Source organism: Podarcis raffonei, chromosome 9 (genome assembly GCF_027172205.1).
Source record: "Podarcis raffonei isolate rPodRaf1 chromosome 9, rPodRaf1.pri, whole genome shotgun sequence".
NCBI classification, from domain to species: domain Eukaryota; kingdom Metazoa; phylum Chordata; class Lepidosauria; order Squamata; family Lacertidae; genus Podarcis; species Podarcis raffonei.
This window is the reverse complement of record NC_070610.1, coordinates 26,727,552-26,744,443: the sequence shown is the minus strand read 5'-3', so window position 1 is coordinate 26,744,443 and position 16,892 is coordinate 26,727,552. Positions and strand designations below refer to the sequence as shown.

The 16,892-nt window shown below is 41.9% G+C and overlaps 1 protein-coding gene across 2 annotated transcripts in view; it reads left to right on the top strand.

The window, feature by feature from the left end:
• KIT (KIT proto-oncogene, receptor tyrosine kinase) overlaps positions 1–16,892 on the top strand; it is a 74,873-nt gene that overhangs the window by 43,423 nt on the left and 14,558 nt on the right. For both annotated transcript variants that reach the window (XM_053402340.1, XM_053402341.1), the window contains 4 exons: positions 1,625–1,814; positions 2,671–2,786; positions 11,831–11,945; positions 16,599–16,789. In XM_053402340.1, coding sequence (XP_053258315.1) covers positions 1,625–1,814; positions 2,671–2,786; positions 11,831–11,945; positions 16,599–16,789 — 612 coding nt within the window. The remainder of the gene's footprint in view (positions 1–1,624; positions 1,815–2,670; positions 2,787–11,830; positions 11,946–16,598; positions 16,790–16,892) is intronic.

The window sequence follows — 16,892 nt, the reverse complement described above, 5'->3', positions numbered from 1 at the left end:
TGTACACGCTTATCTGAGAGTACATCCCATTGAACTCAGTGTGACTTTTTGTCTGAAAGGGTTTTCACAAAGAGTATACAGTGGCAGGACTTTGTAGCAATTTTTGAAAGGCTAACCTGGTAAAATGGGCACTGCAGCGGAGATGATCCAATTTCTATACATTAGCAGATTTTTTTACTCTGCAAATGGAAAACGCAGGAAACAAGTTCCCATCTGGTAATTGACCATATGAGAGAGAAGCTGCTCCCCAAAGTGTGCTGGAGTGTGCCCAAAAAGTACATTTTAGCATGAAAGGTTTGATTTCCAGCGCCCGCTAAAAAGCCTGATCCATTGTGTCTCGTGAACTCTAGATGGGTTCTGCCAACCAGCCACCAAAGGTGCTTACATTGCCCTGTTTATTAACATACTTTCCTGAAAAGCAGCCCAGAGTGTGGGATTGCAGTGACATGTAGTACTTTTTAAATATTAAAATTACCATAAGTGCTAAACTGATTAGGAGCATATTCATGTACTGTAATTAGCAGGAGTATTCTGAACATGTCTTTATCCGTAATTGGCGAAAAGGGTGGGTACCCCCCCCTCCACCACCACTCTGCTTCGTAGACCTTTTAATTTCACACACAAAATGAATAAAACCTAGCTGTTACATTGCAGCATCTCTTGATTCTGTGGATATTCCACTGGACCGAATTCATTATCAGCTGCAAACACTTGTGTGCACTGTCCCAGAAATAGGATGGGAACACGGCACACCTGGGCAAAAAGAGATTTATTGATTGCTGGATGCAATGCATGTTGCTGGTTCTGACTTTATAAGTGCTTTTATTTAAAGCATTTATACCCCGCTTTACATTTTCTGGGGTGGGGGGGAATCAAAGCAGATCAAAACATCAAATAGAATATTACAAAATATCAGCATAAAACATGACGAATGAAACTCAGATACTGAGAACAATAAAGTTCCATATTTAAAGCTGTGGAATAAACAGGAAAATAAAATATTCTCCTAAACATAGAAATATATGGAAAAATAAAATACAAATGTACAATTAAAGTTTGACATATAAAGCAACATTAATGGCAAAACAAGATAACTGTTTCAGTAAGCTTTCTGTTTATTTGTACTATTGCACAGCCCATTTTACCGATGACTCTTTCATGTTAGTGTTGTAGATGCATTTATTGTTTACTGTTCTTATATTTGCGTTGGTTGCATTCTTATGACATTTTGTGCTGTGGGCTGCCTTGAGATCTTGTATATTTTTCAAGGGGTAGGTTATAAATTAAATCCAAGAAATGCATAAGTAAATAAATAAATAACGTCCCGTGGACATTCGCGTCCCACTCAGTGGCTACATCTAGGGCTGTCATGCAAAATGCCTGTACAGAAGTTCAGGATCCCTTTGTGAACCTTAGAGTTATTGTTCACCTCACTCAGTAAAATGTCATTGACGCTCAGTCTTGCATTTAGCTGATAAGACCTGCTTTTCCACAGGTTGCAATTTCTGCCATACTTGTCAGTAAAGTTTGCTTATTCTCTGCTGACCTTGGTTTAATTATACACGGTTTTAAAGAAACCCAGATAATTATTATTACTTTTATCTTTCCCTATGACAACCACCAGGTAAAGGATATGTCAATTTATCAACTTCGGCAAACACAACAGTAAATGTAAATGATGGAGAAAACCTGGATTTAATCGTGTCGTATGAGGCATATCCAAAGCCAGAAGAAGAAGTATGGATGTACATGAATGAAACACTGCAGAATTCATCCGATCATTATGTGCGGGTCACAAACATAGACAAAAACAGGTAATGTAATACATTGCAAAGAAGCATGCTTTGACAAAGCTGCTGGGATCCACCCCTTTTCTGGGGAGGGAAGAGCACCCTAAATCATTCTGGCAATTCCCAGCTGCCTTTCGATATGATGTACAGGAAGGTATGTTTTGGGGATTTCCTACTTAGCTTACTGACCGATGACCACTAAACCTAATGATCAAACCCAGTGCCTAGGCTTGTTTGCTGGACTTCTACTGACTCCTTAGCTTGCTGGACCCTCTTCCTCCATTGGTCTTAACCAGGGGTCAGCAAACTTTTTCAGCAGGGGGCCAGTCCACTGTCCCTTAGACCTTGTGGGGGGCCGGACTATATTTTGAAAAAAAATATGAACGAATTCCTATGCCCCACAAATAACCCAGAGATGCATTTTAATAAAAGCACACATTCTACTCATGTAAAAACACCAGGCAGGCCCCACAAATAATCCAGAGATGCATTTTAACTAAAAGGACACATTCTATTCATGTAAAAACACGCTGATTCCCAGACCGTTGGATTTAGACCAGGCCGGATTTAGAAGGCGATTGGGCCGGATCTGGCCCCCCACAAGTCCACTGAGATTTGCACATGCATCTGTACCAGAGTGCAGAAGTGATGGTCTTCTGATTCAGGAGCCTTCAAGCAGCCTTCTGTTGCCTTTGGCAACATAGCAAAGTGTAGTTGTCCAAAAGGAACAAGCAGACCGGATTGGTGTCCTTGGTGGTTTTAAGATTCCACTTGTAAGCACTGTTTAGTTTTTAAAAATGTCTCAGAATAGCGACTGGCCTTTCTGTTTGCGCTGTGAGTAATATGAGTAATAAAACTAAATTGCTTCCTCCTCCTCTAGGTATTCCAGTGAGCTTCACCTTACTCGACTGAAGGGAACAGAAGGAGGCGTATACACATTTTTTGTGTCCAACTCAGATGCCAACTCCTCTATAGCATTTAATGTCTATGTGAACAGTAAGTAGAAAAGAGCAGTCTGCAATATTTCTTTATCACAGTTCACTGCATTTAACAAAACACATTGTACATGCAAGGCATCACAGTGATTAATGGGCACCTTGTAAAACAAGGTTTTGCAAATTGGGAGCTAGCCCCAGGTGTGAGCGCTCTTTCCTTTCTCTCATCTCAAGAACAATCCCTCCTCTCTTCCCTTCTTGGCATTAAACATGTTTTTAGTTTTCCATGCCGGCAGTGTTCTCTCCAAACTCTGGTTTTCGATTCTCCTCTAGTTCCACTTCTTTACGTTAACCATTGTTTAGCTAGACATGGCTAATCATGTTCTCTCAGAGTGATGGTTTGCAGACCATGGTGTCGAACTGCGGTTTTAGGGATACCATAGGAAAGGGAAGGGAAAACCGAAAAGAGTGTGCATTGTTTCTTAAGACTGTTTTCTGGTTTGCAAACTATTGAGTAAATCCTGACTAGCCATATATTTTTTTTAAAAAAAGGTTCAACATTCATACGTATATACTGCTGCATAAAAAAAGGTAAAGGTACCCCTGCCCGTACGGGTCAGTCGTGTCTGACTCTAGGGTTGTGCGCCCATCTCGCTTAAGAGGCCGGGGGCCAGCGCTGTCCGCAGACACTTCCGGGTCACGTGGCCAGCGTGACAAGCTGCATCTGGCGAGCCAGCGCAGCACACGGAAACGCTGTTTACCTTCTCGCTAGTAAGCAGTCCCTATTTATCTACTTGCACCCGGGGGTGCTTTCGAACTGCTAGGTTGGCAGGCGCTGGGACCGAGCAACGGGAGCGCACCCCGCCGCGGGGATTCGAACCGTCAACCTGATGATCGGCAAGTCCTAGGCGCTGAGGTTTTACCCATAGCGCCACCCACATCCCTCTATACTGCTGCATAGGATACCTCAAATTGGGTAGCTAATGTGGTGCATTCTAGATGTTTCTAGACTACAATTCTAGTCATCCCTAGCCATGGGACTTGCTGGCAAGGGCTGAAGGTAGCTGTATTCCAACGGCTTCTGGAAGGGGGTCAAGTTAGGTATCCCTGCTTTGAAGCAACTGTATACCTCATTCATTTTTAAGCGACAAGTTTTCCTGAGCTTAGACTAAATACTTTACAAGCTATAAGGCCTTAAAAATTCAGAAAACATTATTCCTCCCCTCCTACATATTTGGCAGAAATGTAGTGGACTACTACTAGGTTACTTAAAGCGAACAACCAGCTAACCTAGTTCTGCTGTCAGAATAAGATACTTAATGCTAGCAGACATGCCAATCTCTGCATACACAATATAACTATAAACATTTGAATCACATTCCCCTCTCTCAAAGAATTCTGGGCACTGTAGTTTGTCAAGTGATGCTGGGAATTGTAACTTTGTGAGGGCTAAACTACAGTGCCCAGAATTCTTTGAGATAAATGTGTGAGTTTAACAGATATGGGACACGAGTGGCGCTGTGGGTTAAACCACAGAGCCTAGGACTTGCCGATCAGAAGATCGCGCTTTGAATCCCCACTACAAGGTGAGCTCCCGTTGCTCGGTCCCAGCTCCTGCCCACCTAGCAGTTCGAAAGCATGGCAAAGTGCAAGTAGAAAAATAGGTACCGCTCCGGCGGGAAGGTAAACGGCGTTTCCGTGCGCTGCTCTGGTTCGCCACATGACCCGGAAGCTGTACGCCGGCTCCCTCGTCCAGTAAAGCGAAATGAGCGCCGCAACCCCAGAGTCGGTCATGACTGGACCTAATGGTCAGGGGTCCCCTTTATCCTTTACCCTTTAACAGATATAGTGTGTAGGCAGATTAAAAGTCTCAGAAATGGTATGGTGCACATTGTTCAACTAAATTCAGGTAGGTGGCCATGTTGGTCTGACGCAGTCAAAATAAATTAAAAAATTGTCTAGTAGCACCTTAGAGACTAAGTTTGTTCTGGGTATAAGCTTTCGTGTGCATGCACACTTCTTCAGATACACTGAAACAGAAGTCACCAAGAGTAGATCTATTGAAATGAGTGGATCTAACATAGTCACGTTTCCTTAATTTCAGCGGGTCTATTCGGAGTACATCTTAGCTGAATACCACCCTACTGTCTGTTCTCAGCCAGCAAGACTTACATGGTCTAAAAGGTTTTTGAAGGTTGCAGCTGTCTCTCTCCCCTGTGCAGCTGCCTTGCTTCTTCCGACTGACAGGGTTTTAGAATCAACGTGCAAATTAAGGAAGGATTACTTGGTGCACTTGTATCATAGCCAGTTTCAGAGTGCACACAGCCCATATCCACATATTTAGTGTTCATTATCACCTTTGTATCCCAGGCTTCGACCAAGGACTGGATTATATCATTTTAACTTCAGTCTTGTGGGGGAGGTTAGTGGTTCTCAAACTTTTTTTCCTCTGGGCCACACTTTCAGAATAAAAATTTGCTCGCACCATGTCATTTTAGAAAGAATTATTGAAATAGTTTGGGGAGAGGGGAGAAACAACTAGCAGTGTTTGATTTATAACATAGAACTGCTGTATTATATGGTCTTGGGACATCCAGAAACTATAAAACAATAAGAACATGAATCATTCCAAAAATATAATGATAAACAAGCTTCTTACACATGTACCTTAAGTATATATGTAAGCTCAATGAGAGGCATGAGCTTGCTTTTGCTAGGTGATCTCATTTATATTAGGTCTAATTTGAGACAAGCAAACTCTCATCTTCGCGTGAGCACAAAGAAGCCTTTCTGTTTTCTGATCTTTCATATTGAATCTTCCTGCCACGTTTGCCCTCCTTTCCTGCCAGGCAGGGTAGTGTGCCACAGCCTTTGAGAACCACTGGTCTAAGACATAGCGAGTACCAAAACATTATTAGAAATCTACATGGGTGACCAGATTTTTGAATATTACTCCTAGCCCAAGTCCTAGAATCTCCTCCTCCTTCTCTTTTTTCTTTTCTTTCTCTGCTGATGACATCATCAAATATAGCGAAAGGGATGTAATGAAACATCGATCCAAACATGGACCAGTGCTAGCAAGTGTGGGCAGAGATACCCTCCCATAGCATTGCATTTTTCAACTTCCAACTTCCCAAAATGACGGGTGCTGAAAAGTTGTAACATGACTGGGGAATTCAAAATATATTTTGGTTAAATTAATACAATTTAGTTTTGCTTGGTAAGTAAAATGTGTGTAAAATGGCATAGAAATAATTAAAAATGCTTGCCAAGTACTTACAGATTTTTTAATATCAATGTAATTTTTATTATTTAGCATAATCTGAGATTTTCAGAAGGTAAAATTATTTGGTTTCCCAAAAGCAGTTTATGTGCTTCTTCATCAAACGTAGACTTACCAAGCTAAATGTTGTCCAGTCACAAAAATAAAAGCAGATTTGAATTCCTCACACTCAAAAACATGTTTTTAAGACCCCTCGCTGAAGAAATCTGCAAAAACTAAGTTTCACCCTCTAAAATGACACTCCCTACTCTCACAGCCTCATTCTGGGAGCTTTTTTTTTTTTTTTTAATTTACAGGGACTGGCTTGATTCACTCCACTGTTTTTAATTATCCCCAATATCAGGAAAAAAACAACAATGAGGCTAATGGCTATGTATTGCTCACTGCTTCAGCTGCAACAAATTAATTATTGAACATTTCATTAAGCTGTTTTGCATAGTTCCATCCTCTTGTCAATAATCAGCCATAAAGCGCTTTAAATCTCTAATTTCATTAGTTTATTAAGTGCTATTGAGCTACCAGCAAGGCAGATTCCAAGCACGGTTGAAGAGAGCTTAAAGAAGTTACTTTCCTACTTTTGCATCTCCGTAGTTGTTACTTCAGCACCATTGAGTCAATTTGTGTTACTTTTATTGCCAGTTTCCTTCTCCCTCCTAATTACTAGAGGCAAATAAATATTTAAGATTGCACGGTGGCAATATGTACGTTCTCACCATGGCACTCTGGAGAGGAATTTGTCACCCACAGGCCCAGAGCTATGCACTGTGGGGCTGACAACTTCGGTGTGTACATTGGATAGAAAGACTGGATGTGCCATTGCCACTCCAGTTTGCAGCACACAGAGAGGCACATTAGTTGGTGCAGAAGGTTGCACCAGAAGCTTCTGCTCTCATGTGACAGCTAGGAGCAACCAGTGGAGAGGGTGGGTGGAGTGGACCAGGCCTCTTGGCAGGGCCATCACCACTGCAGAGCATTTCAGTGTGGTGTTAAGGTGTGGACGATGCAGCCGAACCAATCCAATACTCCCGTCATTGCACCCAAACCTTGCCATCCCCCTTGCACCCACACCATCTCAGTATATGGCAGTGATGTCACTGCTAGGAGACCAGGTTTGTGGTGCTGCCCCTCTGGCAAATAGCTACTCTATCTGCCCAATGTGGAAATGTTCAAGCAGGGTTACAGCTGACACTGAACCCACTGGACATGAAGTTGCATGTCTTGTTTAGCAGATGCCATCTTGGGATAGAGTCATTATATATGTCTCTCTCCAGCTAGCCTTCTATCCGTCCACCCACCCTTGGGTGACAGTATAGGATTTTTTAAATTTTTTGGTCTGCCAGCTATGTTGGCACTGGAGGAATTAAGGTTTTTTGCTTCTTCTGCACTGTTAACCCAGCTTAGACTTTCGGCAGCATTGGTACGGGATGCTGATTAATTAGAACAGAGGGACGACTTTTTTTTGCAATGGGTACAATTGCTAACAGCAACATTATCCTGCTTATCAATAAATAAGAGATGCTAATATTATTTTACTCGCTTAGGGGTATTAACAGAACCACACAATTCCTATGCTTAAAATATTTATTTACCCAAAGTGGTTGACGAAGGATTAAAATGGCTTTTATGGCTCGGCAAGTGGATGCAAAACTATGAAAGACTAAAACAATTAGCTGGTTTTGTTTAATAAAGTTGTAGACCTGGTTTAACCCACTGATGAGTGTCTGGTCCTCTTATGTCGTTCGTGCTCGCATCACGAATAGAAGCCGTGGCCAAGCCTTTTATGTAGCTCAGAAATGAGCAGAGGCAGGAACAGAGTTCACCCAGCGTTCTCTGAGTCAACACAAAAGCAACTGGAGATACTGGCCAAAGTCTCTTGAGCTTGGTTGGGCTTGGAAACTTGATTTCAGGGGCATATAAAAGCCCACCTCAAAGGAGAGGTGACCTTTACAATTCCAGCCGAACTCATTTCATCCTCCAGTTTGTTTACATACCCAGGAACGAATCAAGAGACTGAAAATGAATTGAGTAATCTTAAACAAAACTCCCTTGGCTTATCTCTTTCACCCCAGGACCAACAAATCTGAAGGGGTGGCTCTTCAATAAGTAATTTCAATGAGGCATTTAAAAATGTATTCTAAACTTTGGAAGACTTTTCATCCTGAAAATACATCCAGTTCTGTAATTATTTGAAATCCATATTTGCTGCCAAAAGCCCAATGAATAAACAGTTGAAACGGTTTCCTGGGAATATATTTGCAGAACTCCCATTAACTTTGGTGACAGTTCCACAAACAGGAGAGCCAAACAGAACTTGGCCCTCAGTCCTTATGCAGATAGGTACATCCATTATGTATCAAGTAATGGCTGCAGCTGCTTTTGGGTAGAATGGTATCTGAAAGTGGACTGTGTTGCAGTCAGTGACTTGTTCAGTCGTACCTGGATCCTGGTGGTAGGAATGGAGGACATAAAACTAATTTTAAAACAGGCACACACCGCGTGTGTGAAATACAGCATACCTCAGCATAGTAGTTAAACATGCAGTTCCGGCAGCCTCCTTCAATCCATATATATTCTGTCTTAATTGACTTGCATCTCAGATGTCTGTGTGCATGTTATCTTACCAAGGCTAGTTGCAAACGAAAAAGAAGTAGTGAAGGGAATACCTAGGTTTTGAGTTTGTTTAGTCCCATAGATGAAAACGGGTCTCACGTCAGTTTCAAGCCAAGTACCCTGGCATAACTGAATCAAGGATTCATAGCCTTAAGGCGTATCTGCATCAGCTTTTCATTGGAACTAAGGAGCAAACTGGATGAGATGCTATGCATGCAATTAGCAATATTTCAGTGGCTTTTAAAAAGGTAAATAGGAGGGTGGGTAGCATGACCCAGATTGGGATCCTGGGGGAGAGGGTGGCTTTAATCTGTTGTAATCTCAGGGGTGTGGAGAAAAATATACATTAGGGTGCTAAGTTTAGTCAGAATCGAGTATACACTTCCAGAGTTAACACTAAATACATTACTTCTGGTAAATAAGCCAGGGCCGTTAAAATATGTGTCCCAGACTTTTTAGACTCATCTGCCTATGCCCTATCTGAAACCAAAGGGGTGCATTGGTTGCCAGATGTGAATTTCCCCCCCAACTCTCCTACCCCTCTAAGGTTAGTATCTACAAAATGCCCTCTGCTGCAGAATGCAGAAATCACTTGGGTACAGGGTTGAGTAGGCAAAGAGGCAACCTTTTAGGTATCCTGGACCCAAACTGCTTAGGGCTTTGTACACCAGTGCATCCTGAATTTAGCCCAGTAGCTCATTGGCATTTAGGAGGTGCTGGCTGAAGTTCCCAAACCGTTGTCAAGGGCAGGCAGTTTTAGATGTCGCTCGGTAAACTTGTGTTCCCAACCCAGCATAAGATCAGGCTGCAAAATCCAGTGAACAGTCAAGTATCTTAGGCATGATGGGGGCTGCGAGGAACAGTATTCATGAATGCGATTGCTTGGGAGTTGAATAAATAAGAGAGCTCTTCTCTTGCCTGAAGCTGTTTTTCCCCCCTGACGCTCCCTCTGACCAGGATGTGCATGACCGGTGAGTTCGGCACTCAGTTGAGTCATGTTGCTAATCCAGCCTGGCGATTTTGCAAAAGGGTTGGTTGGTTTGATATTTTGACTGAAGTGTTGCATGCAAATACAGAGGGGAAGAAGGATTTTCAGTTCCTGTAACATACTCCATGGGCAGGGGAGGGGTTGGAAGGAAAAGCGAATACATACAGAAGCTAAGGCCCCTCCATGCATAAACTCAAGACATATAAATCATCCAAGTGTTTAGAAGTTACACACCTGGTAAAGAGCTGACCTGTTGCGTCTCGACTATAATTTAAAAAATTGGTAACCTCCATGGAGGCAAGAACACATCCCTTGAGTGTGTGCTTGGCATGCATTGGCTCAGACAGTGGCTTATGGATGAATTCATGGCTGAGAGTTGTGCTGGAGATCTCCTGGCCCATAGCGGATGCCATTAGTCTTCTACAGCGTTTGAGCAGGCTGCTGCTCTGCTCCCCTCAATCCTTCAAGTGCTTCTGCTGCCTCTTCCTCCTTTGTCTGTCCATAAGACTCCATTAACCTTCCTTCAGCAGTGCAGTGGGTTCTCTCAGGCACAGGCAGTGGATTTCCCCCACTGAGAATGGGACTAGGTTGATGGGCCTTCTCCCTTTGGAATTGACAGAAACAGAGATTCTGGGGCCGGTAGTCCCAGTCTCTTGCCCAGTGAAGATGTTCCAACAGGGCCCAGGAAGAATCTCACTGCTACCATAACCTTCCCTCTGACGCCAGTAAGATTCTCAGCTTTTGAGAGGGAAAGGGAGGCAGTAGCAAAGGGCACTTTGCAAGCATCCTCTGGGCTTTCGGCGAGTATTTGAATTGAACGCTCTCAAAAACCCGGGGCTTTTGCAAGCATTATTACTCTGAGTGCTCCCAAAGTCGAAGTCTTTGTTTTGCGCTTGAGGATTTGGAATGAGTGGGACTGTCAAAATTGCATTGGCCTCAGTTCCTGCTAGAGCTGTCCAGGTCCTCCATTAAGTAAATCCTTACAGGATGTTATGGAAAAGTTTTGTCAAAAGTCTTTTCCTTGGTGTACCTGTTCTTCGGATGCCTTTTCAAAGACAGCTAGAACAAATGTCTGTAAATCCTATTTATTGCTGCTGTCTTCCCCATGGGCTCTGATAATAATCTTTTAAATGCAGCAGTGCTGTGATTTCTTAAATGTAATAAAAGAAAGTGTCATGTCTTGGAAAAGGAAGCAGAAGGCCACAAACCTTAATCGGCGGAGAAACTTACATTAGGTATGTAACAGCATAGCAAGCCCGTAATCTTCATTTGACTTCATGGGATGCCTCTTTGTAAAAAGCAGTTGAGCAGTTGCCCTGAAATCTGTTTAAGGTACCTTAGCTCTCATGCTAAATACTGGACATAATTAGTAGTCTCAAGGATCAGCCTTTTCCCCAACACCTCCGTTTCGAGTAGAAACAAGAGGTCAACTTGAGACCAATATGAACCTGCTGGAAGACTGTACAGTGGTACCTTGATTCTTGAACTTAATCCGTTCCGGGAGTCCATTCGACTCCCGAAATGGTTTGAAAACCAAGGTGTGGCTTCCAATTGGCTGCAGGAGATTCCTTCAGTCAAGCAGAAGCCACGTCGGATGTTCAGCTTCCAAAAAATGTTCGCAAACCGGAACACTTCTGGTTTTGCGGTGTGCGGAACCTGATTTGTTTGGGAGCCAAGCCATTCGAGCACCAAGGTACCACTGTATAGGTTTATGAATATCAGTGGTATTTTTTCTACTTCCTGTTTTAAATTCTTTACATTCCTGTTGAGATTGACTTGGTTGTTCCCCCCCCCTTCTTTTTTTGCAAGATTTCTTTGTAACATATTGGCGGCAGGGGGGTGGATCTTGCAGAGAAGCAGCAGCCATGGTTTCAGGACACAAAGCGGCCATAGAACACCTAGTTCTGTCCTTCGAGTGCTGTTAACTAGCAAGACTTGCTGGGGTAAACACTGCGAAATGCTTTGATGCCTGGGGAAAAGGATGGGCGTTTCCAAAGATGAATATTATGTTTCTTTTTGCACGTCCAACACATGTTTACTCAGAAGTAGCACTGTGTTCAGTAGGGCTTACTTGTAGGCATAGCATTTGTCGCTGCCTTGGGGGCAGATGCTTAATTTATTGGCACACGTTGCCAACATATTTCTAGTATTTGGGCCAAAGTATGAATGCGCAGTCATAAACAGATCTAAGGAATGACTATGTATCTGTCCGTTTTATTTTCAGCCAAACCGGAAATTGTTGCTTCAGACAGGCTTAGCAATGGCATGCTTCACTGTGTGGCTGCTGGGTACCCTGCCCCGAAAATAGACTGGTATTTCTGCACAGCAGCTGAGCAAAGGTGAGTGAGCCAAATAATTTCCACCCTGCGTTTTGTCTTTGGGTTAGATCTTCAGCGCAATAAATTAATATGCTCAGAAACAAATGTTCAGATGAGTGGCGTGTTTATATTGGTAGAAGGGCAAGGGCGATACAAATGATAGTATTTTTCTAATAAAACGAAATAAAGAAATGCTCTGCCTGTACGTCATGTGCTCTACAGCTCTGAATCAGCCACTGGAGAGTCGCTTGAAAAGTGAGGAATGGGTTTGATGGCTTGGTTTCCCAACCTTGCCTGCCCCCAGTGCCTAACAGAGGCTGTCAGCCAGTTGTGTTGGCACAAAAGTGTCATTGAAATTCTACTCAGTATTGACCCAGGGTAGATTCCAATGTATAGTTAGCAGAGTAACAACTTGAACACATTGCAGGATTCTCAAAAAATAGACCAGAGGCAATTACATTTTATTCAGCATAGCTTTACTGCTACTGAAGGGAAATGAGCATAATGGTCACAAATCCAATACCTTCAGGATTGGCGCTGTCCATAAGAAATCCAGTTGCAGCAGACTTACCTTAAACTTACAATAACTTATAATAAGTCTAAACCTTAACACTAAGCATACTATGTACGGAACACAACACCAGAAGGAAAAAGAGATAGAAAGAGAAAGTGAAACCCAGGCTCCTTCTGGCCTTACTTTTATAGTCAGCATGACCTTGACAGAGGTAAGAGAACCAGTTTCACCAGCTCTACTCAGCTTCTCTGAAGGAATAACCCAAACATCATGAACCTGCTGCTTGTTTCTTTCACACACAGAAGCTTCCAGAACCCTCTTGAAATGGGAAGATCTCTACATTTCATATCAGTACTTTCTGCACTAAGAAATTCAAACTGACAAAAAGTCCCTTTCTCCATAGGGCTGTTCAGGTGGAAACATACATAGGAGCTATTCAGATGAACCTTCCTACACACATCCTCAGGGAACATGAGAAGTGAGCAAAACCATGGCTGCTAACCCACCCCTGCTAGCAGAAGCCAGCCATGCCCTTCTAGTAGTCTTGCATAGAACTATACACAAATGCAACTCTTTGCAAAAAAAAATAAATATTAATAATATAAGTTATATTGAATTTCCGTTTTTTTACAAATTGACTTCAAATGGAACAGTTACATCGTTTAATGTATTGACTTCCCACCTATGCCTCAACAATTCAAAACCTTTTCTACTGCACTGTCTTTCAAACTCTTTATCTATTACAGAAATCTGTCTAATACAATTACTTTATCATTTTTCTCCCACTGCTCCCTATCTCGAATCCTGCTCATTTGACTGTATTTTTTCAGTATTTTTTTTCCAAATGCTCCACAAAAGCCCTCCATTCTTCTATAAAAAGTCCATCGTTTCGATCTCTTGATATTGATGTCAGCTTTGCCTTTTCTGCATAGTCCATTATTATTTTTTTAAGCCATTCCCCCTTCGTTGGAACCTTCTCTTCTTTCCATTTCCATGCATATAACATTCTAGCTTCTGTTGTCACGTACCTAAATGATTTGGTCATTTTCTTTGGCATGACCATCCCTATTATCCCTATGAGAAAAGCTTCAGGTCTTTGGGGGATAAAGCCCATTTAAACATCATCTTCATTTCATTATATATCATTTCCCAGAAGCCTTTAGCTTTTTTTTTTTTTTTTTACATATCCACCACAACTCTTTGCAATTGGGAGCAGTTCTCAAAGATAAGCCCTGGACATGCATAGCTGTACACATTTAGGTCCTTTTCACTGCACCTATGGCCCTTGAGAAGCATGGCACATGGATTTGTCAGGAGCAGGGTTAACAGGTCTGGTTCCTCCATGCATATTTGTGGGAAGGTTCATTGGAATAGGTCCCATGTTTCCTTTGCCCATCGGCTGGCAACTGAGGGACCAGTCAGCATCTCTCAGCGAACTGGCTTAGGCTAGGAGGACTCCGCATTGTAACACACTCAGTATCCTAAATAGCCTTACTTACGGCAGGACTTTTCTGTGGTTCGCTTCTTTCTCTTTTCTTGAAGGAGTCACTATAATTTATGACTAAACATTAAGGGCCAAACATGGACTTCAGAGGGCTTACACCCACTTGCAGCCGGGCTGTTCTTGGCCCTAATGATTTAACCCCGTAGAATGACAATTACAAAACAGCTCCCGTGTATGGCTATTATCTTTTGGATTTATCATGTAATAACACAATTTTCCAGGACACAGGGTAATTAGATTTTCATTTACACACAGTAGATTATAGGGTAAATGTGTCTTGTAAGCTTGTGGGGGGAAAGAGAATTAACTACAAAGGTAATTACCAAGTTTCTAAGAAGATTGTATGTACTTTCAGTGCAGGTAGAGGATTTGCAAACAAGATTATAAAGCACTTGCTTATTTTGACAGCGTTCTAAAGACATTCTTGCTAGCAGATAATGTGTTTCCTATATGAATCATTTTTCACAAGTTATTCTTTCCTAAGTTTACTTTTGGGGTGTGCATTTTTCATCCACAGCAACAGGCAACATTTCTCAACTCTGTATATATGCTCCATCCTAAAAAGGATTTTAAATTGTGACATTGTAGTAGATAATGAAGAAAGAGCATTCTGCTGGCTAAAAACCACTTTTAGGACGGCCTTTGTTTTCTCTGTATCAGAAGCAGAGGTTTCTGCAGAGAGCCTTCAGACCCAGCCCAAGACATTTTGCTGCCTACAGCAAGAGACAAAACAGCTGCCCGATTCCAAACCATATATAAAGAAGCTGACTGGACAGTCAGTCAGTTTTTACTGTATATAGCCAGAGACCTTTGCAATGGACGACAGAGAAGAAAAGGAAACTTTCATCTTAAATCATACACATAACCTGTAGCAGTTTGCAACATGAAAAGAAATTTACAACATTAAGACTTAAGATTGGAGTGCATTCACATAGCTGGAACAGAACTTCTTGGCTGCAGGTGCAAATCTGGCTACCTGGTGTGTAATATATGGATGTTTATCTGCTAGGAGTTCAACAGTCACTTTTGGTATGAATCAACCTGGAAGCCAATTAAGAATTGGCGCTATAAATTTTCCTCTAGGCGTTGTATACAGGGGCCAAATCAGCAGGTAGTGTTTGATGTCCTCTGCCGGACTGCATCCATGTACACTTTTGCAATCCATATGGGGAATTACCCAATATCTCCCCTCTAAATATGCCAAGGGCATCTGTCGGAATCTTAGTTCTACAAAGGCCCTGCGTAGTTATGGGAAGGTCAGAGTCTCAAGGTAATGGGGCCTTGAGTGAACGGTCTTAATTTGCTCAGAGAGGAGATTTCCTAGAAAATGGTGCCTGCTGCCATCTTGGCTGAAAGTGCAACATGGCACAAAGGAAAAAATAGCCATAGGGAATGCACTACCATTTATGCTACTTTGAAATCTGACATTAAATATATTACCCTTTGGATTATTGTAACGTTTTTAATGAATTGTCATAACAGGCTGTGAGCATTTTGTTGACACACTTTGTTTTCCTGTTTTATGTATTCTGAAAATTAATGAGAAGAGAAATGGGATAAGACCATGAAATCTAAATTCATACTTTGTGGAAGATGCAAAGTAGGCTTTTAAGCAGATTTACATCATTTGGGGCATGTTGTGTTAGAGAAATATGTATATATTTGACGTTAGACGCTATACATGCACTTCAGGCCTCATGTGGGTGGGGGAGACAGACAAAAAATTAGAGGAAAACATTTTTTTGAGAGAGGTTTTGTTTCACCTTTTTGGAAATGCTGGCGAGTATGAGATATGAGATATTTTCCCTCTTTGAATGGGCAAAGCTTTTTAAGATGAGGTTTTACTCACTCAAAATGTATAGTACATGGGGATTTCCTGGGTGTCAAAAAAGGATATTTATGTATGCCACTACTGAGGCCCGTGTTTTGTTAGTCCAAAAATGGAAAACGAGTGAGGTCCCAACTAAAGAAGAATGGCAACTTAAAATGGTGGAATATGCACAGCTTGCAGACCTATCATATAGAATAAGAGAATAAGAGAACAAGAAGAACATAAATTTAAGGAAGTTTGGAAAACGTTTATTGAATATATGGGGGGGGATTGTGTACACCTGAAAACGTTGGCAGCATTAAGATAAATTCAACAGTGCAAACAAGTTTTGTTCGATCTAATCATGGAATACTGAATGGTTTAGTTTATGTAAAATATGCAGGGATTTATGATATGCGAAATGAATCATGGAAAGAGAAGAAGGGAAGTCATTGACATTTTAAGGTTGTTTAAATGAATATTCTAAAGTGTAAAACAAAAAATTAATTAAAATTATATAAAAAACAAAATGTATAGTACGTAGATGTTAATGTTAGACAGTCTAGTACAGCATTTAGGGAATGCTAATATAGATATAAACAAGATGCATTTCTTCACCTAAAGCAGCGATGGCCAAACTTGGCCCTTCAGCTGTTTTGGGACTGCAACTCCCACCATCCCTAGCTAACAGGACCAGTGCTTTGGGAATTGTAGTCCCAAAACAGCTGGAGGGCCAAGTTTGGCCATCACTGACCTAAAGGGTCTGCTATTTTCCTGGCATCAACATTTTGGATATTTTCTCTCTTGTCCACCAAGTTGGCTCACCCGGTGAATTGTTTCTTCCAGGTGTTCAGATTCACCAAACATTTCACCAGTAGACGTGAAGACCAATTATAAAGATTCAGCTTTTCCTCCTTTTGGGAAGATAGTTGTTGAAAGCACCGTGGATGCCAGCATGTTCAAGAATGGCACTGTTGCATGTGAAGCTTCCAACGACATTGCCAGGAGTGCTGCTTTTTTCAACTTTGCCATTAAAGGTAACTGGCAGCCCGAGTGATATTTGAAACGGCATACTGTGTTCATGCTGTAATCTCCCTGAGACGGAGAACACACCTTTAGGCTCATACCATAAAGTACTGT